Genomic DNA, 21868 nt, shown 5'->3' on the forward strand with positions numbered 1-21868 from the left:
CCACCTCTCCTCCCCTCCTGTGCCACTGCCCAGTACATTGGCCCATATGTCAAATATCAATAAGAAAGACGGTTAATGAATGGAACAATTGAGCACTTCCTCTTGAGCCTCGAAAAGCCCCCCTCTCCCTTCTACACCATCCTCCCTACCCCAGCCTCATTCACAGAGACTGACTTCAAACTGACATAGAGCTGAAATATTGTGTCATAACTCTGCATGCTTAAAACCTGTGCACTGTACCATTTCAATTAAGCTCAGCAAAGATTCTTTATTGTCTTGCCAGGCCGTATACAGTTCATCCTCAGTTGGGAACTTCTCGCATCCCAGCTCCAGGGTAAGTTCAAAACAATTTGTGTGGAGATAGCTGAAGTCTGACATTCCTGGAAGAGAATATGAATATATGAAGCCAGTACTGACATATCACATACTACATGAAATATGCCAAGGGAAAAAAATAGCTGACCATTTATGTTTACTTGAATTAAGAGCAAAAAAAAAAAAAAAAGGTGGTCACGCACAGAACAGCCAATTGTGATGAGTCGGTCATTCAACCCCCCTGGCGGTATTCCCGAGTGTAGCTCGGGGTTAATTATCAGTGCCAAAAGTCGTAACCCTGAGCTACACTCTGGATTATGCTGCAGCGTTGCTCTGTGATCCCTGTTTCACTTACCTTGTCCTTCGCTCCCGCAATGTCCCCCCTGCAATATCCCCGGCCATGTCCTTTGGCCAATGCCGGCATCCGTCTTCCGGGTTCCGGTCCCTGCGAACGTTGGGACGTACAGGATGTACGGGGCCGGAACCGTGGGAAATTTAAAAATGTGAAAAAGTGACATTCACTCAATACACATAAATCACATAGTAAAACATTCCTGTATTAAACCATTTCACATACATTTTGTCCCGAGTGCTTTGTCCTGTGCCCTGCCTGCATTGTTACTGTTCTTTCTGCCTGGAAACTGAGAAACGTCCATGGCGTCCAAAAAGCGTCCCTTTAGGTCAAAAGTGGTTTTAGCCAGCTAGAGAACAGCGATAGTAAATTAGAACCACTTGCAGAATTGAGTGATAATGATTCGCGGGGGAAATTCGTCATCAGACACTGAAAACGATTTTGCGACTAAGCTCAGTGATGTGTGAACTTGGCGATATATTTCAAATTTCAGTGTTTTTGGTTTGATTACATTATTGAATTAAATGTATTATTATTATTATTTATGATTATTTATTATATTATAATTTATGATTTTGTGTTTCAAATTTTATCATACCCGGGATGTTTAGTAGGCTCTTGTTCGGACAGATTTCAGTGAGTTATTCCTAAAAATTACAGGCCTACAGTAAAAGAAATGACATATTTCCATGCAAAAAAATGTAACGCTTTGAGCACAGAAATATTGACATAATCATACCGCTAAGCTGAAGGCAAAACTTTTTTCTTTATTTTTCATGGAGTTTAGGAGGGTTAAAACCTCTTGCCATCTGGAGGTTTCTCATCAATTACCTGTCTCATAGCCACAACAGGATGTGGGAAGAAATCTCTTCAAAGTGAAGAAATTCCCTGATAGCCACTAGAGTCACCAGAAATAGAATTCCTGTTCTGGTGACCACTCATGATTTTGCCATCAGTACATATACAGATAGAGAATCTCCCTAACGGGGGCACAGACAGCAATAAAAACCTGACAGCTGGTCTAATCCATCTCCACTCTATCCAAAATGTAAAAAAAAAAGTGTTTTACTTTGGGATGATACCTAAGAGGATTGGCTACGGAAGACATCATTGCTTTGTCTTTATACTGAGAACAGTTACTAAACACTGACAGATGAGAAAGCTGTACTAGAACAGACAATGTCAAGTTAAGTGCTGAAAACTAGGCACGATAAGGTAAAGCAATGTCCCCGCTTTGTTAGCATAAAATCCTGTAGCAGTGCAGTCAGATCCTCCTGAAATAACTAAATCCTCATTTCCCCACAACAGCCCTCAATGCCCAAGTATTCTCACATGAAGGGTAGGGAAGCAGACTTAAAATGGAAGCAAAGGCAAAACCTAACTAACTCTAAACCTACTCTCAGCCACATTCTAAGCATAATCAATATATCCCTGTAAAGAAAAAATACAATACTTACCTATTCTGCAGCTACTCCAGTCTAATTCCAGGCTGGGCTGTCAGTGGCGGCTTCAACATGGAGGAGTGTGTAGGAGAGGCAGCCGGCAATAGAAGCCCCATAGTAGGCTGATAATGTTGCTGAGAGTAGATTTAGAGTTAGTTGGGTTTTGCCTTTGCTTCCACTTTGAACCTTAACGTAAATAACAATTTTCAAAAAGTTGGTAACTGCATTGCAGAACACATTGGGGTAGATTTTCTAAACTTGTAGAGTGCAAAATCTGGTGCAGCTGTGCATGGTAGCCAATCAGCTTCTAACATCAGCTCGTTCAATTAAGCTTTGACAAAAAACACTAGATGCTGTTTTGGTTTCTTGTGAGACATAGGACAAATAAAAATTTCCAGTTGACATGCATCTAAAACACCTTTATTATAGAAGCTGTAGTCAAATCCACAAAGTAAGTAGAGGGGACCAGTGGAAAACAGCTAACGTGGTCAGAAATGAATAAGCACTGAATAAGTGTGAAACGCATTAGCTGTTTCCTACTGGTCCCCTCTACTTTGTTTATGGATATGTGATTTTACTGCAACTTCTACAATAAAAGTGTTTTAGATGTTTGGTCGAACAAAACTTTTTCTTTTCCTGTGAATACAGATAAGAGCTGGGCCAGCACCTATATAGTGGGTTAGAAAGGGTGGATCAGCGGAGTGACCTGGAGCAGTGCTTATTTTTCTTAGTTTGCACATTGTGGGACATACTTCATTACATGTAAGTGATGTGACTAAAGCTGTAGGAATTTTTTTAAAGCCAAACTTCAGCTTTAACATTTAAACACATATGGAATTTTTGTGAACAAAACAGACCTACCTCCACTGAAGCTGTACCACTGAGCACCATTGATGATGCCTCCTTTGCTTACAAAATTTCCACCACATCTTTCTGTTGACTGGTCTGACATTTTGGGATGTGAAGCAACATAGGTCTTCGCAAGCATCTTAAATACCTGAATATAAAAAAGCATTGGGATTTATGTGTAAAGGAATCAAATTATAACATGTGCTTTCATTCAGGTCCTATCCAATCCTATATATAGAAAGTTAAACCCTACATGTCAGAACAATACTAAAGATATTTTGATTTGGAATCAGTGAACAGAGCATTTCAATATGTGAAAATATTGACTGAAAATGAGCTACGTTTAATGAAAATTGTTTCTCTGTATGCAGGTCTGCACTCAGTGACCATATTATTAAGTTCAACAGCTTGATAATGCAAAAAGTTAAATAGCTAAAAAAAAAATGATGTGGCTGCAACTTTATACATGGAAACATGCAGAAATGGACAAGTGGTTTAGTTGTATTTTGACCAAATGTAAAATAGAGAAATCTCGTATTCTGTAGGGATATGCAGATAATGGGAACAAAATTTGGGCTATACTAAATGAATCCTTTGGGAAGAGGAGGCACAAGGTATCTGCTGCATGAATACAAACATCAAGGAGAACTATTTGATGCTACCAGGTCAGCACAGACCAAAGCTTTTCCAGTACTTTGTTGAATAAATACTGGCATTCATTTAGATTCTAACCAATACTGTATAGATTAACCTAATAAACTAGTCACAGAGCATGAAAACATCACAACTACCTACAACTACCCTTACCACTATGTATTATGACAGAACAGGTATTTTACACTCTTTGCAGATATACATCACAATTTCCCACCGTGTCATGACTACAGACCATTGTCACAACATAATTCTAATACACTCTATACAGACTTAAGACAATATAGATACCAAACATGACATAACTACACACCATGGTCACAATGCAATTCTATTACATTCTGTATAGACTTAGGACACTAAAGATACTCAGCATGACATGCCATGGTTATACAGTGTATAATGCTGTTAAAATCTGTCTAGATATAGGACAAAAAATACCAAACATGACATGACTACTGACTATGGTCATATAAAATTCTATTACACTCAGTATAGATTTAGGACTCAACAGATACCAAACATGACATGTCTACTGACCATGGTCATATAAAATTATATTACATGTTATATAGACATAGGACAATAGAGATACAAACATGACATGCCCACAGCCTATGTTCACTGTACAGTTTTATAACACTCTATTTAGTCGTACAGAAACCAAACTCACAAAGACATGAAATGTTACAACTATCCATCATCACCTAACTCTTTGACATGATTATAATATCATTACAATCAATATAAAACACTATAACAAATCAAATACACTCAAATACTTGGCATTATAATAATACATTTCTGTTACATTCTATACAGGCAAGGAACACTAGAGCACCACTGAAGTTCATAACACAATTCACTATCGGTACACAAATAGAGTTTTGCAGCCTCAAAGGTACTGACCATTTGTAACAAAACCTAAAAGAACTTTGTCAAGAGACAAACATGGAGGCCACCTTTGATGACTTCCTTCTAAAAAGAGGAAGTTTGACTTACCTGTAACCTACATATTTTGGAGTTCAGTACATTACACAGGCAGAATATTCATTCACCATGGCTTATAGGCATGTACCTTCCCCCGGGCACCTAACCTTGTAAACTTACCCCACTGTGTGAGTTTTGTAGCAAGCAATGAAGAGTAAACCAAGGAACAAAAGGGATGGTGGCCTGCTCCTCTTATCTTAATTGTATAGATCAGGACACAGGCAGAATGTGTATACACCATGGGATACCCCAAAGCAATGATTAGAAAGGGTGGGAAACAATGAGGCAAACAGAATTGTGCCAATAGGCCCAACAACAAGTTTCAGAAGACCCAACCTCAGAGAGTCACTGCAAGAATCTTGCAGTGAAAAGCTGCATCAGCAGAAGACTGTATGTCCATCTGTTAAAACTTTGAAAAAGTATGAACAGAAGACCAGGCGGTGACCTTACACAACTAGCCTACAGAGGCTTGGTGCCTAAAAACCAACAAAACTCCCACCAATGGAATGGGCATGTAAGTAAAAGCGCAGAAGGAGATTTCTCTTTGAGAATGTAAGCTTTCGCTTACATCAGATTTTGTACCCATCGTGTATTGGTGGACTTTGAAGCGGGGTGTCCCTTGTGAGGTCTAGAGAACAGGACAAAGAGGGAATTCCTCTGTCTGATTGAAGCAGTAACCTTGAGTTATAATTTAATGGCTCTGACTATGTCTAAGCAATGTAATAGGATTTCCTTTGGATGCAGGTCATAAGGTTGGGAGGACAATGTCCTCATTGAGGTGGAATGCTAAGGAAATTTTAGAAAGAAAGCATGTATTTGGGTGTAAGACAACCTTGTCATTGTGGATTATGAGGAAAGGCGCTTTACAGGAAAGACATGTTCAGAAACATGTCTGGAAGATTTGATAGTGACAAAAAAACAAAAAAAGGTTATAGGTTTAAAGGGTGGTTTCTGCAGAGAGACCCAAGTTGAGATCCAAGTATGTCTGTGTACCAGGTCCTTCTGGGCCAGTTTGATGCAATCAGAATCACCATTCTTTTCTCTTGAGCTATTTTCTTGAACATAAGAGGCAAGATTCACAGTGTAGGGAAGGCACAAAATAGCCTGGACAGGGACAAGGGGACTATCAAGGCACCTGAGACTAGAGCTAGAGGATCCCTAGTCCTGGCAAGAAACAGAGGTAGTTTGTGTTGAATCTCAAGGATCTGGGGGATACCAGATTTCCACCCATTTTGGCATATCAGATGAAAGATATTGGGTTAATTAGGATCCCCTTGATCCTGGTGATGACGGCTGAGATACTTCACTTTTCAGTTATCCAATCCTGGGATGTGGACTGCAGAGATTGGTGAACAGTGTTTTTTGATCAAGAGATGATCTGGTTTCCTTTCTTCAACTCAGCCTGGCTCCTGGTGACCCCTTGAAGGTTTATGTAGGCCACTGCCTTGGCATTGTCTGACTTCACCCTGATTTGGTGTCCTTTCTGAAGGGGGATCCAGTGCTGTAGTGCCTACCTGACTGCTCTGAGCTCCAAGATGTTGATGGAATGCGTGGTTTGCCTCAATGACCATGCTTCTTGGACTGTTAGGGATTGGAGATCTCTTTTGAAGCCTGACAGATGTGCATCTGCTGTGATAACCTTCTAGTGAAAGGGACAGGAAAATTTGCAAATCAAGAGAAGAAGCCTGCTTGTTCCAGGCCAACCAGGTATTTTGTTGCAGAGTTCCTGAATGTAAATGGGTGAATGGTATTGTTTCAAAGGAAGCTACCATTAAGCCTAGAACACTCATGGAAAATCTCACTGGCGGATGTCTCTTGGATCTCAACTCTCATTAATGTTAACTTTCTTTTCTGCTAGAAAGACTTTTGCTTCAGATATGTGGAGGATGAGACCCAAGTATTACAGGTGAAAGGAAGGCCAAAGAGTAAAATGTGTTGAAATTGATCACCCATCTGAAGTCCTAAGGGCATCTGAATTGTATTGTGAATGTTTTCTGATTGCTGAAAGGGAGATGCATCCTTTAGAAGAAGGTCGTCTAAATATCCTGTGACTTGGATTCCCTGAGTTCTGAGCAGGGCAAGCAGTGGCGCTAAGACCTTTGTGAATACTTTGGGAACAGAGGATCAGCCAGAGGGCAGTGCGACAAACTAGAAGTGGTTGTCTGTCAATGCAAAGAGCAAAAATTAGTTGGGTAAATGGGAACATGTAGATGGGCACCTTGGATGTCCACAGATGCCATTAATTCCCCTTGTCTCAAAGAGACAATCGCTGACCTTGCAGATTCCTTGTGAAATTTTGGAATTTGAAGGAATTTGCTGAGAAATTTGAAATTCAGAATAGGGTGCATACCCCTGATGGGCTTTGGTACATTAAACAGGTTTGAGTAAAATCCTTTGACCTTGTCTTGTCGCATACCAGCACAACAAATCCCTGGGTCAAAAGGTGGTTTAGGTCATTTTGCAAATCTAACTGTCCATGGGTAGTTTTTGGTTGGTTTGAAAGAAGAAAGAGGTGAGGTGGTAGAGTTTTGAAATCTCTTTTATACTTCTTGAAACTGCCTATCGAACCCGTTGGTCTGGGATTTCTTTGACCTAGAGTGAGGCAGATTGTAACAGACATTTCCCACTCTTAGGAGTGAGGACCCCCTTCATTGTGAATAGGGCTTTGGGAAAGGCTTGGTGGCCTTGGTGGGCTGAACTTAGGTTTTGAAGTTGAAGCTTGGTTAAAGCAGACAGGTGCTCTGCATTTTGAAGAGCTAGGATCCTGAAGAAAGTGATTTTGGGACCTTTCCCTGTGAAAGTAAAACTTTCCCATCTGTTTTCGATAAATTGGGAAAATGCCTACCTGAATAGATGTCTTCCTTGGAAAGACATATGTGTGAGGTGCCTGTTGTAGGCAGCTTCAGCTGTCCAAGCTTTTAGCCATATGATTCTGCGCATGTGAATGGAGATTAGAGTCATTCTGGAAATTTGTCTCATGACATGTTTTAGGGCATGGAGTTTTTTGAACCAGGATGAAGATGGCTGTATTAAGGCTGTAATCTGTCCAAGGAAATGTAACACAGATGCAGAGATTTCTGCTTTAATCAAATAGGCCACAAGCTGCATGCCTGAAACAGAGTTAGCATCGGATGTTAGAACCAGTTCTTGCTCCAGTGCAAGAGAAGCATCGTCACTCTGGGGTTAACTTATACCGTATTTTTCGCTCCATAAGACACACCTGACACGCCTAGGTTTTAGAGGAGAAAAACAAGAAAAAAAATATTCTGAACCAATGGACTGCAGACATAGTACAGGAGATGACCAGAGACTGCGGACATAGTACAGCGGATGACCAGAGATTGTGGACACAGTACAGGGGATGACCAGAGACTGCGGACACAGTACAGGGGATGACCAGAGACTGCGGACACAGTACAGGAGATGACCAGAGACTGCAGACACAGCACAGGAGATGACCAGAGACTGCGGACACAGTACAGGAGATGACCAGAGACTGCGGACACAATACAGGGGATGACCAGAGAGTGCGGACACAGTACAGGAGATAACCAGAGACTGCGGACACAGTACAGGGGAAGACCAGAGACTGCAGACAGTACAGGAGATTGACCAGAGACTGCAGACAGTACAGGGGATAACCAGAGACTGCAGACAGTACAGGGGATGACCAGAGACTGCAGACAGTACAGGGAATGACCAGAGACTGCAGACAGTACAGGGGATGATCAAGAGACTGCAGACAGTACAGGAGATTGACCAGAGACTGCAGACAGTACAGGGAATGACCAGAGACTGCAGACAGTACAGGAGATGACCAAGAGACTGTAGACAGTACGGGGGGATGATCAAGAGACTGCAGACAGTACAGGAGATTGACCAGAGACTGCAGACAGTACAGGGGATGAACAGAGACTGCAGACAGTACAGGGGATGACCAAGAGACTGCAGACAGTACAGGAGATGACCAGAGACTGCGAACCTTTAGGAAAGGAAGGGGGAGCAGGTACCTGAATTTGACAGGTACCCGCTCCCACTTTCGTGGAGCTGTCCTCCCTTTACTGTGGACACCCGGCTGTGACAGCTGGGTGCCCACTGCGCATGCGCGAGAAGAAATGCACTTTGTGAATGGCCCGGTGTCTTCTGGGACCTGTCATGTGCCATTCACAAAGCGCAGCGCTTCTCGCGCATGCGCAGTGGGCACCCGGCTGTCACAGATGCCGGCGCGGGAAGAAGCCGGCGCGGGAAGACTGTACAGCGCTGGACCAAGGAACAGGTAAGGTCCTGCAGCAGAGAACAGCTGAGTGGCCGACCCGGTATTCTGACATGGTGGCGGCGGAAATATCGGACCGGCCACTTTTATATTTGCTCCATAAGACGCACTGACATTTCCCCCTCTTTTATTGGGGGAAAAAAGTGAGTCTTATAGAGCAAAAAATACGGTAACTAAAAGCAAAATGTTTTTTGTTAATTTTGGATAGAGTGGAGAAGGAATAGAACACCTGTCAGTTTTTATTGCTGTCTGTGTAACCGTCAGGGAGAGTCACCCTCTCCATTTGTCCTGTCTTTGAAAGTGAAAGGAAAAGAAAATCCCAAATTTTGGGTTGTCCCCACAAAAGAAATAGAGGAGAAATCTTCCAATAAGGACGCTAGTTCTGGTGACATGGGGGTCCTCAAAGGATTCCCTTAATTTGCAGGAATTTCCTCTCACTTTCTGTTTTGGCTATGGGACCGGAAGTGAGGGGGAATCTCCCCAATGGGACACAGAGGGAAAATAATATACTGACAGGGGTTATGACTGTCCCCTACTCTATCCAAAATTAAGAAAAAAAGTTTTGCCTATAGGTCTAGTTTAAGTGCTCTGTGGGCTTTCGACAGAGCAAATGTTCACCTGTGATTTTTACATTGGCTCTCGTTCACCTGGTCTTCACTATACCTACAAGTGAGGGTATTTCTTTGTGAGGTACTTATAGAATAGGGTGAGTTGTATAGGGTAAGCATGTCCGTGAGGAGTATACAGTAACCCAGGTGTAGACTATCCTGTAATGGGAAGGGAGGAAGCATCTGAGTCCCTCATAAGGGCTCGGATGGAATTTAAGCACTAGGTTTGAAAACCTGGCACTGTGATGCGAATATATAGATAGCCCAGTTTTTACAGTAATGGTCAGAGATAAGCGTGACCCTGTCTAAAGCTAGCCATAGATGGATCGAAAAGCAGCTGGTTCAGCAAGGACTGGCTGAATTTCATTCCATTTATGACTGTTCCAGATTGAGAAAAGTCAATCTAATGATCGCATTCTCTCGAATGTTGGAAAAGTCTCCTAGGATCAGCACTGATCACTGCATTCTGACAGAGGAAGATTCCCTGCTGTCAGGATACAATAGCACAGTGGAGTGGATTCCTCTATGCGTCTCGAATGTGTGGATGGGAGATAATCAACTAAGCTAAGGGAGATTTTCTCCAGTGTCCAATAACTGAAGGTACATGCCTATAACCCATAGTGTATGAATATTCTGCCTGTGTCCTGTACTGTACGAATATAATACGAATCCGCTGGCTGTTATACTGATCCTCTAATTTGTAACTCTACAACAGTGCCTCAGAACAAGCATGCTGATCAGAATCTATGACTTTGCTGGCTGAATGCTTGTTCTCAGTCGGTAAGTACAGAAACTAGAGCATTACGATAACATCAAGGGAAAGAGCTTTTTGGGAAGAAGATTCACAAAGGGAGCTTATAGTGTATACCTCCCAGAAACACTTCTCTTACACTCTATACAAACATAATCCCAACATCTATTATCATGGCTTCACCGCTGGTAATAGCTGTGATATTATTTTATTAAACTCTATATAGACACAGTAAACAACATTTACTGTCATGATCTGGCCACAGTACATGATATAATCATATAGAGTGTCTAGACAAAAAATGGTATTGTGAACACCACTTAATCATAAGGTGGATATGGTAATATCTAAACCATCCAAAAATTATGAGAATGGTGACTATGACTCTTCAACAAGAGTGTCCTTGCAGTGCATCGTGTCAAATCTCAGTGAAACAATAGTGAAGAAATTGGTGACTTTTGTGACCTTGTTTGTTCCCACAGAGATGAGTGTAGATTGCACTAACCAGAAAGCGCAATGGTAATGCGTATTTGAGTGTTAACCAACTCCTGGTCCTCTGCCTGTTGAAACTGGATCACTGGGAAAGGTCATCTGGCCTGCAACAGCTGGGCAGAAATCACAACCTCTAGGTCTCCAGGTACCAGGGGATATCTACTCGTCTCACCAGCAGGGGGAGATTCCTCGATCACTGTGTGGCCACCAGATCATCCCAAATATGCCTTGGAGGGGGGGGCTCGGGAGTAACGAGCCAGAACAACTAAAAATACTGATAGTATGGTATTTTTATTATCCACCAAGATATAATAGATACAACATCAGATATGCTACTCACATGCTGTAGTAGGTAGGTAGCTAGGTAGTAGTAAAAATCCAAAATGGCCACCGGCTGTCCACAGGGGCCGTGTAGTGTGACATCACAGGGTATATAGGGCACCTCTATAACGCGTTTCGTGTGCTTGCACGTTGTCAAAGTCCCTTTTTTTTTTTACTACTACCTAGCTACCTACCTACTACAGCATGTGAGTAGCATATCTCAGTCATAGTCACCATTCTCATAATTTTTGGACGGTTTAGATATTACCATATCCACCTTATGATTAAGTGGTGTTCACAATACCATTTTTTGTCTAGACACTCTATATGATTATATCATGGAATTATAGTAGCGCTGCATGTTCTTGTTTGATATATATACTTTGGAGGCTCTTGGTGTTTGCCTTTCATGCCAGCTGCTTCTAGGTGTGTTATCCAGCGCTCGTATTGTTTTTTGTCTCTATTGGCCACAGTACATGATTGCAATACTACTTTATTTTAACATTGTATACACAGTGCACCATTCCTTCAATATGATGACCACTGGACATGATTATAATACTATTCTATTACATTAGATGCAGACCCAGATCATTAACCCCTTGGCACTGAAATCACACAAATATGCGGCCTCACAGAACTGTTTTTTTTTCTTCGGGGCTGCATACTTGCGTACCTGTCTTTGTGCTGGGACTGAGCCACACAGCGTGCTCCCAGCACAAAGACCGGAATGTCACTGAGAGCATTGTATCTCTCTCCTTGCAGAGAAAAAAAACAACTGTGTGCAAAAAAAAAAAAAATGAAGAAATGAAATAAAATAAATATTAAAAAATATAATAAAAATAACGAAAAAGTACCTAGAGGTATGATCTAGGTCAGTGCCAGAGTTAGTGTTTGGGCCAAGGTCAGGGTTAAAGGTCAGGGTTAAAGGTCAGGATTTTTTTTCCCTAATTAGTATCAGTTTCAGTTAGTATCAGTGTGTTTTAGGTAGGAAAAAAAAAGCAAAATGTGCACTATTGTTTCTGGCCTGTACTATTGGTACAACAAAAAAAAAAAACATACACATATGCGGTATCACTGCGATCGTCAGGACCTGAAGAATTTATTTTGGGTTATTATATGGTGGTAGGTTATGGTAGTAACAAGAAACACACAGCTGTTTTTTTTTATTATTTTGGGCCAGTTTTCCTTTGATAATAAAAGAAAGAATCAGGAGATATCCATTACCATTTACCACCAAATGAAAGCCCAATTTGTCTTGAAAAAAACAAGGTACAATTCACCTGGATGTACAAAGTAGTTGTGATGATATGTACGGTTTTACTAACAATGTCAAAGTTGCAAAATTTTACTTAGGCATTAAGATTTTTTTTACCCTTAGGTGTGAAGGGGTTAAACCTCCATCATAACTACCCACTGGCCATGATCATAATACTATTCTATTACACCATACACGGAGACAGCACACAACATCTCCATCATGACTGTACCACTGGGCATGCTATAATACTCAGGGCAGCACAGTGGCTAAATGGTTAGCACTTCTGCCTGGCAATACAAGGGTCATTGGCTTGAATCCCAACCACGGCACCACCTATTTGGAGTTTGCATGTTCTCCCTGTGCCTGCGTGGGTTTCCTCCCACACTCCAAAGACATGCTGATAGGTGAATTGGCCCTAATATGTGTATGTATGAATGTAAGTTAGGGACCTTAGATTGTACACCCCTTGAGGGTTAGGGACTGATGTGACTGTACAATATATATGTAAAGTGCTGCGTAAACTGACGGTGCTATATAAGTACCTGAAATAAATAATAATAAAATAATATTCTGTAACACTATATACACACCCAAGACACACACACCACCTCCAGCATGACCGGATTATAATACTATTCTATTACACCATATACAGACCCAGTACACAGCACATCTATCATGACTTGACCACTCAAAAAAACAACTTAGCAGCGTTTTCTTGCATGTACTTTCCACTTACCTTTTCATCGGGTGTAGGAGAAAACATCTTTTCTTCCAAAGGGTGTTTTGAAAAGTCATAAGGATAGCTGACTACCAAGTCACCACCATGAAGACTGCCAGACAAGACAAATGGGATGTTCCTCATCCATTTCATGACAGCTTTTGTCTCTGGTGCCACCTGAATCGACAAAAACACATGTATTTAAAATAAAGAGCAAAATGTAATATTTATTGCAATATATTGCAGGGTACCAGTTCTTAGATGCAGTGTCTGTATTACTTTTTTTCAAGCTTTTTTCCCCTGTAGTTTTACTTGGTGATCTTGCCAGTAACACACTTCCTGTCCTAGGGTGACAATGCTTGCCCAACGTACAGTATCTATGGAGAAGCAGCGTTGTCACCCTAGGGCAGGAAGTGCAGTAGGATTACAGAGCAGCACTCTCCTATGTTGAAATGTGCAGAGCTGCTAAGACTGTTGAGACAACTTATAGGCTCACTAGATTTCTGACATGATCAACAGTTCATCGTTGGGGCATACATACATTTTAGGTTTGACACAAAGTACACATTCTAAAGTTAGTAATTTTACAGCCAACTAAAAAAATGTTTCACTTAACTTGAAAATTCTCTGTTAGAGTACTACTAAATAGCCCGAAGTTAAGCTGGTCAGCAAAAAATTAGCAAAACATTAATAAAACATTAACAAGTCTATGGTTTCCTCTAAAAAGTAGGGCTAGAGGAGGGTCATAGGACCTATTAGCGTCACAGCTATGAGTTGTTTGCTCTTCTGCCAGGGAAAACATTATCCATGAACTCTATGGCAGGATAATGGCTTAGTGACTAGCACATATGCCTTGCAGCACTGGGGTCCTTGGTTTAAGTCATAATTAGGAAACTATTTGCATGGGGTTTGCTGTGCTTGCACGGGAGTTTGCTGTGCGCCCACGCTCCAAAGGCATGCTGGTAGGTTACCTGGCACCTGTCTAAATTGGCCTCAGTATATGTATGTATGTGAGAATAGGACCTTAGATTGTAAGCTCCTTGAAGACAGGGACTGATTTGAATATGCAAATAAAAACACTGTGTAAATTGTTCCTGCTATATAAATACATGTAATGAAAAAAGGAAAAATAAATTCCACACTGCAGTGCTTGATTTCTGTAGGGGTTCTGAATTGGAATAAGCAGGGCTATTTTTCAGTGGAAATGTGGGGGGAATGCAGTTCCGACACCTTCAGCACTGAATGTATGTAATGGCAAGGGGTGCTGTGTTGTGCTGGAAGGTCTATTGATGCTGGCTGCTGGGGCATCTATTGTCATTGGTGGGGATCTATTTTTGTGTGGTGGCCCCTTGTTGCTGGGGAGGTCTATTGCTGCTGGTGGGGGATCTACTGCTGCTGGAAGGGATCAACTGTTGAGGAAGGGGGTCTACTGTTTCTGGCTGCTGGGAAATCTGTTGTTACTGCTGGGGTCTATTGTTGCTGGGGTGGTATTTTGTTGCGGGGGTCCATTGTTGCTGGGGGAATCCATTGTTGCTGCAGGGAATCTGTTTTACTGCTTTTCTTGTTATCATTAACAAATTCCAAACAAATTACCTTGTAAAAGTCTGTACTCTCTAAAAGGAATGGTACTGGAAGGTGGGTGAGAGGTAGAGCCAAGGGACAGTGCTCGGAGATGGGGGGGGGGGGGGGGCGAACAGTTAGTGACTTGGAAGGGGGGAGTGCCTTCACCTATTCTCTGAGAATAAAGCCCTGGGAATAAGTTTACTACTTACCTTATTCCTCATTCTGGTAGGCTTCCTCCATGCTGTGCAACTGGCCCTTGCAGCCTCTTTTCTAAGGTGCTCAATCTGGTGGTCACACACTGATGTCACCAAGTACAATGCAGGACCTGGGGGTGCCAGAGAATGCTATGGGTTTTGCACCCCAATGTGTGAAATACCACTTTGGTCACCACATCAAATGCTTTTTTTCTGCACCCTGCCTCATGGGCTAGGCCTTTGGGTACTTTTTGTTATTAAGTCACGAGGCCTAGCTATTGAATTTTTCATTGGCACTTATTTTTGTGTCTTTTTTCACGCCACTGATAGGATGTGGGTCTTTAGGCCTACCCATAAGTCTAGGGGGAGGAAGTGTTGTCCTTAGGATACATTCCTTCTCTGGCTTGGTCTCCAATCAATGGAGCCCCTAAAATAGTACTCGGTGGTTGACTTTGGCTGATCAGGAGGGAAGGGGTCTGATAGGGTCTTTTGGCTAGGTGTACCAGATTGTCTCACCCCCATCAGGAGTTGCACCCCAGGGGGGTAGGGAAGGGTCCTTCCTCTTCAGGAGAGGACCATATGACATACCCTAGTGCACTTCTTTGGTTCACTTTGGTGTTTAGTTTTTGCAGACTAAGGGATAAGAAAAAAAAAAAAAGGAATAAAGTACAATGTAGGACTAATACCAAAGGCCTGCTCACTAATCAAAGTGTCCAAAGCCTGCCAGAGTGAGCAATAAAGCAAGTAATGCACCTTTGTCCACTACCCCAAGACTTAAAGCAGTAGTATTGTCTGGGTTAAAAAAAATAAAACTTCTCCTAGCAAGTTAAGCGCATAATGTGCCAGTGTGCATCGCATACTAACACATTATGAAAGACTTACCTTAAAACAAAGCCCTCCAGCAGTGTGCTGTCATCCTCACCCAGTCTTCCTTCTGGGTTTGTGGGCTCCGTCCATTTGAATGGCCGAGCCCCGATGACATAACACCCGCGCATGCGTACGGAATCCACGATCACAGCACAGTGCTCCGAAGGGATGTCACAGGCTGCAGAAATAGTGACTATCTCCTGAACAGTGCATATTTAGGAGATATTCCTGGTACCTACAGATAAGCTTTACTATAATGACTACAAGTCACAATGTGGTGTTTACTACCATTTGAAAAGGCATTTAAGGAGTCCAACTGCAAGGGTGTATGCATTTCTCATGTAATTTCTGAAATTCATACTGAAAAGAAAATAACTTGAGCTATACTACAGAGGTAAGGACCCTGTAACTGTGTCAGCTTTCACATTTCATCTCTAACTGATATTTCAGTTTCAGTTCAGAGTAACAGCTAGATGTTTTATTACACCACCAGCAAAGTTTTTGCAGCTTTATTTCCAAGTCTACCAAGATACTGGCAGCCATTATGACAGGGTCTCAGCCTCCCTGCTGAATTTTTAATTTATAATTATTTTACAAAAAAGACTGTTGGGGGAGAGGGAGCATGAAGTGGCAACGGTGACAGCAATAGCTCTCTAGAGATGTATGAAACCACAGTGTAAATCAGCCCTCATATATTACAGCACATTAAGGAAATAATGTATATTTTTAATTAATTTTTAATATTAAGTGATGCAATATGTAAAAACTATATAAAACATGCGATGTTGATTTTATCAAGTATCAAGATAAAGCTAGTTTTCTGATTAAAAAAAACAACACAGAATATACTCTACATCTCCTCTGGGGAATAAGAGGAGCCAAGCAACCAATTTGTCAAAAATATTACAGCTGGAGCCTAAACTTTTTCAGCCTTATTCATGCCAGTAGAAGAAAACGTACCTTGGCTCTATATAAATTCCAGTAACCTTTTGTTGGGCTGCTCAATTATGTAATTATTTATCCACTGTTCTTCAACAACAGCCTGTCATGTTATCCAGATTGATTTTGATCTTATCAGGTAAATAATTCGAATTTTTAAAACCAGGTTACAATAATTAGTAACCTCTATTTTTTTATGCGTATGTTTTTCATATATATATATATATATATATATATATATATATAAAAGGCTCAAATGGTTTAGAAAGAGTGACATCTTGTGGAAGAACAATTTCAATCAAAATATAGGCCAATAGTACCATCTTGTGGAAAAATGTTATAATGCACATTGTACTGTGCATGTGTTAAAGAATATGTAAACCTATCATTTCATATTCCTGATATGTGCCTGTTTTACCATGTACTTGTATAAAATGTATCCTGTTCTCTTTGTATTGCTTCCTTTGTGTGAAATCCCTGTTGTTCCTGCCAGTCCCTCTGCTTTCCTATTAAAAACTGACCACACCAAGCGTGAGAGCACAGAGTTGTCAGTTCTCTAGCTCTGCTAGGAACTAAGTCTGCTATCCTCCAGTGATCAAACTTTTTACGACTTTAGAGCCCCCCCCCCCCCTTTTCCCCCTGCACTGCCATTCACTGAGAAGGTCAGTGTGCTGCTGTCACCTCTCTATTGCAGTTGAGAACAGTGGGTATTTGATTGCTTATAAAAAAGAATATTTGTAATTTTTTTAAAAAAATCTGTACACAAATGTTTTACCTTTCATTTCTATTTTAAACTGTATGGGTTGTTTTACAAGTTGAGGGGTTAAATATACTTTAATAAAAAATATTAGTCCCTATTGCACATACAGTATTTATTACGATAGTAAAACAAATAAAAAACATAAACTACCTTTAACGAGTTCCCAAAAGTTTTCCATTTTAACTACCCTACTAAAATGACGAAACTGAATATAGAGCAAATGTGTCTAAAGTTGACCATATACTACAAAACTACAGTCCAACAGATTCCTCCATCCACACGATCCAGCACAAATGAAGGAATCTCCCTGCTGGGATACTGTATTCTGACAGAATACCCAAACAGTAGCTGCCTCTGGTTGGATGTTGCTGCTGTTTGGCCAACAAACTTCAGCTCAGCCACTTCAATTTTTCAATCAAAGGATATCAGGCAGAAGAGGGTCGATACGGCAACTTGTAAGCAAATGTCTGCAGTTTCAACAGATAAGAAAGGAGGAAATGCAAACAGGGTCTGTCCAGATTTATAAGTAGCCTAAAAGATTTACCTTTTGTGTTGAATCATTTTGAAATATAGCAGTGCACTTCTTGCTATGTGATTGTACATCCTAATAGTTGTATATCTGCACCTTAAAAACCATCTAAAGCAGTGCTGCTTCTGAATGCTAAATGTATGAGATTTGGAGTGAGATTTGGTGATGTCACAAGTATGCTGCTCATTCTGCTCCTTGCTGAAGAGGAAGCTGTATCTAAGGACCTGCAGTGCAAGCATCTCCCTGCTTTTGATTTACCTATTCTGAGGATCTGTGGTTTTTCTACTGTACCAGCTACTTCTTAAATATTCCCATACTAGACAACAGATCACCAGTCATCAGCAAGCCAACAGACAATACTGGTAACTAGTCCTTTACGCTCTGCTTTCTTTACTTTGGCCACAGGTTTCAAAGTACACATCTTTTAAAATCAGGCATTATTATGATTGTATTTCCTGTATAAACGCTAATGGGCTTTTTGAACTTAAAGACAAAAAAACCTATGGAGATTCTATGTTCATTGGCTGTTGTTTGGCCCACCTGATTTACCGCCTGCAAACCCACAAAATCAAATACCAATAATTACATATCTGGATTTTATATTCTTTAATGACAAAGACAGGCTTTGGTAATATCTACATTATTTATCATTCTGTATGTCTGAGAGCTATTACTTAAAGGATAAGTTCACCTTTATACAAAAAACAATAAATGCACATTTTTATGTAGGTAGAAAAATGTGTATTTATTATTTTTCGTTTTGGAAGCCTGTAAACCATTGCACCAGCAATCAGTAGATCGCAGGTGCCATGCAGGTCTCCTGCAGACTAGTTAGCATATCTGCTTGCCCGTACAGAATGTACGGGCAAGCAGATATACCGACAGGAAGACTCAACGAACTACCACAACGCTCCACAGTGCCATGGTAGTTCATTGTGAACTACAACTCGACAGCCACTAAGGCAGTTCATTTCTGTAGAGGGTTAATTATGCTCATTGTACACACTGGTCTCATGTACACACTGGTCTCACATCCAACATTCAGTAAAATGAGGGTAATAACATTACCAAACAACATTTTTGTACTCACCATAAAATCTTTTGGGCAACACAGCAAACAAATGTGAACAGGCCCAGCAGAGAAAAGAAAAAACAAGAGAGAATTGCTTGAATATCAAAGAGCCAGCAGAAAAACCTTACACCTGAAGCTGGCATCAGATGAGGCGGAAATGTCCACCTTGTAGAATGTGTGAATAGAAGACCAAGTTACAACTTTGCTATCTGAGAAACAGTTGCTTAATACTGTAAAGCTCAAGAAGCGTTCACAGATATAGTAGAAAGTGCCTTGAAAGGGGATGATGGAACCCGATAAATCCTTGAGATCATAAGCTTAAGCAATGATCTGTGTAAGCCACCTAGAATTTGTGGAATGAGAAGTCGGAGCATCCTTTCAGGGTGTATTCAGAATGATGAAAAAGAGAATCAGTCTGTCTGAAAAAAGCAGAGGCTAAAAGACAGACTTGCACAGTCCAAATGACATCTGAACAAGGGTGTCTTTTGTTGATTGTACTCAGATTTTCTGGACTCAAATGAAGATATTTAAGAGCTTTGAGATCCAAGATGGGGCAAAAGCCCCCATTGGTTTTGCAAACTGTGAACAGGTTGTAGTAAAACCTGTGAAACCATTCTGCCACATGAACTGGAGCAATTAAAGTTCAGAGATGGCTTGATGGAGATCTACTGATCTGTGTAGTGAGAGGAAGGTATTTCCTTAATCATACTTTACAAGACACAGGATCCTAATCTTAGATGACTGAGGTGTCCAAAAGCAATACTACTGAGGGGTGGGCATCATAGTAACAAATGCTAACAATCTCTCAAAAACAACTGGGCTACAGAGGGCAGGAGACTCAGAGAACAGCCTGAGACACATGTGTTAACATCTACCCACAGTATTTCTAAAAAAAAATTGATGTTCATGGTACCATATTAATTATAATTTCTGGCATCCTCCCTGTGATGCAGCTGACTTCTGACTGGCCACTGTACGTATATCCCTCTTTGAAGCAATGTGACTATATGAAAAATTGTTGATACAGTATACAAGTGGCTCATATAAATTTGTTTGGTTGTTTACAGATTATTCCGATGTTTTATTGATGAATTGGGTTATCTTTATTCCACTGAACTATCAGCAATTGTGCAGGCATCCCTCAGTCTTTTTATAAAGTAGAGTACTTCCTGGGGTGAAGTGTCCTACTTTTGCTCCAGGCAAAGTAGTATTGCAGGTGCAATGGTATACTTTGCGAGAAGTTGATTTCCTAGCTTTTAGGAGGATAAAGATGATTAAACTTGAGAGGCTCCATTTCCCATAGGACTTGGGCTTCATCAACCAAGCCTTTTAAACCAGTGACCAAGAAGCAGGATGGTGAAGTGGCCTCTATGAAACGTCCTCCTGGGTCAGGTAGGGGAGAATGAGGATCTTTGGAACACCCTCCTTCTCTATCCTGTAGAGCAGATGAAAAAGGAGCTTTAGTGGAGGAGAAGAATAGGCCAAATTGACCTGATCCCACGTAGTCACCAGGGCATCCAATGTGAAGGACTGAGGATCCCTGGTCCCAGTGACAGACATGTCCAGCTTGTTACTGAACAAGGAAGCCAGAAGAACCATGTCTAGTGTCCCCCACCTGTGACAAAGGTCTAAAAACACATACCAACCATACGCTAATGATTGAGAAAGGTCACCTGCTAATTTTCTATGGTTGCAATGTACACTACAGACAAGGCTGGAACTTGGAGTCCCACTTTAGAATTAAATTGGTTTTTCCTTGACCTGCATGACTTCTTATTCCCCCTTGATGGCTGATATAAGCCACATTCTAAATCCTGGTTGGAGAGCTTCATAGATGAGAGGGACAATTGAATCACCCTGGAATGCAGGATGTTGATTGGGAGCTGGGGTTCCACCGCAACCAACTCCCCAGTATCAAGATAGCCTCCAGGACTGGAAATCCACCATGCTAAGGCAAGCCTAGTTCTGCTGATCATGCAAACAGGATGATCCAGAGATTATTTCTGCTTGACCCACATAGCCAAAAGGTTGAGTTGCAATAGTCTGGAGCGAAACTAACTCTATGGTACTGCCTCAAAGCGGATGGTGGGGCATCCCCTGGACTGTAAGGTCTGAACCTGGAAGCAGAGGGCAAAGCCTTGGAATGGTTCATATCCAGAATCAGGCCCAGATACTCCAAGCAGTGAGTCAGCTCCAGTACTGAATTCTGGACATTTATGATCCATCCAAATGTCTGCAGAGTCCGCACAATCCGATGGGCATTACCTGAGAAGGACTGGACTGAAATTAAATCTATGAATGGAAGGGACAGACCGTTCATTCACCTGTCTTCCATTCATAATCCACTGATAGAAGCTATAGTCCAGATTTCATGAATGGAGGAGGGGCAGAGGAATGCATAGTCAGCACTCCTGAGGAGTGCCTGTCACAGGTCCAACGCTGGTAGTGAAGGAAAATCCCACATTTTTAGTGATCACCAGAACAGGAACAGAGGGATAATCTTACAATGGGGACACTGGTTCTGGTGGCCCTGATGACCACCAGGAATTTCTCTAACTCTGGAGGGGTTTCCTTTAATTTCATTTGTTGGTAGGGGACAGGAAGTGAAGTGAAATCACCCTAATGGAATACATATGGCAAAAAAAACTGTCAGGGGTTATAACCCTCCCTTACTCTATCCAAAATGAAAAAAAAAAAGGTTACCTTTAGTTTTACTTAAATAAAAAGTAGATATACACTCAACAGCACATCTAAAATGCTGCAATATATTTGATGCATGCACCGAAGTTGTATACATAGGATACAAGTGGCCTGGTTGAATGCAGCAGGGTAATTTCAGAATCAGAAATTTAACAACAATAACAGTCATCACATATAACTTTGGATGAGTAACACTGAGAGTTTTCAGTTCTCTG

At 41.3% G+C, this 21868-nt stretch overlaps 1 protein-coding gene across 1 annotated transcript in view; it reads right to left on the reverse strand.

Moving 5' to 3' along the window:
• CPZ (carboxypeptidase Z) overlaps positions 1-21868 on the reverse strand; it is a 123791-nt gene that overhangs the window by 51242 nt on the left and 50681 nt on the right. Inside the window, exons 7-9 of the mRNA XM_089691570.1 lie at positions 13048-13206; positions 2971-3106; positions 241-380 (exon numbers count right to left, since the gene is read on the reverse strand). Coding sequence (XP_089547696.1) covers positions 241-380; positions 2971-3106; positions 13048-13206 — 435 coding nt within the window. The remainder of the gene's footprint in view (positions 1-240; positions 381-2970; positions 3107-13047; positions 13207-21868) is intronic.

This window comes from Staurois parvus, unplaced genomic scaffold, assembly GCF_062004578.1.
Source record: "Staurois parvus isolate SC_StPar_1 unplaced genomic scaffold, SC_StPar_1.0 ptg000564l, whole genome shotgun sequence".
Classification (NCBI taxonomy): Eukaryota; Metazoa; Chordata; class Amphibia; order Anura; family Ranidae; genus Staurois; species Staurois parvus.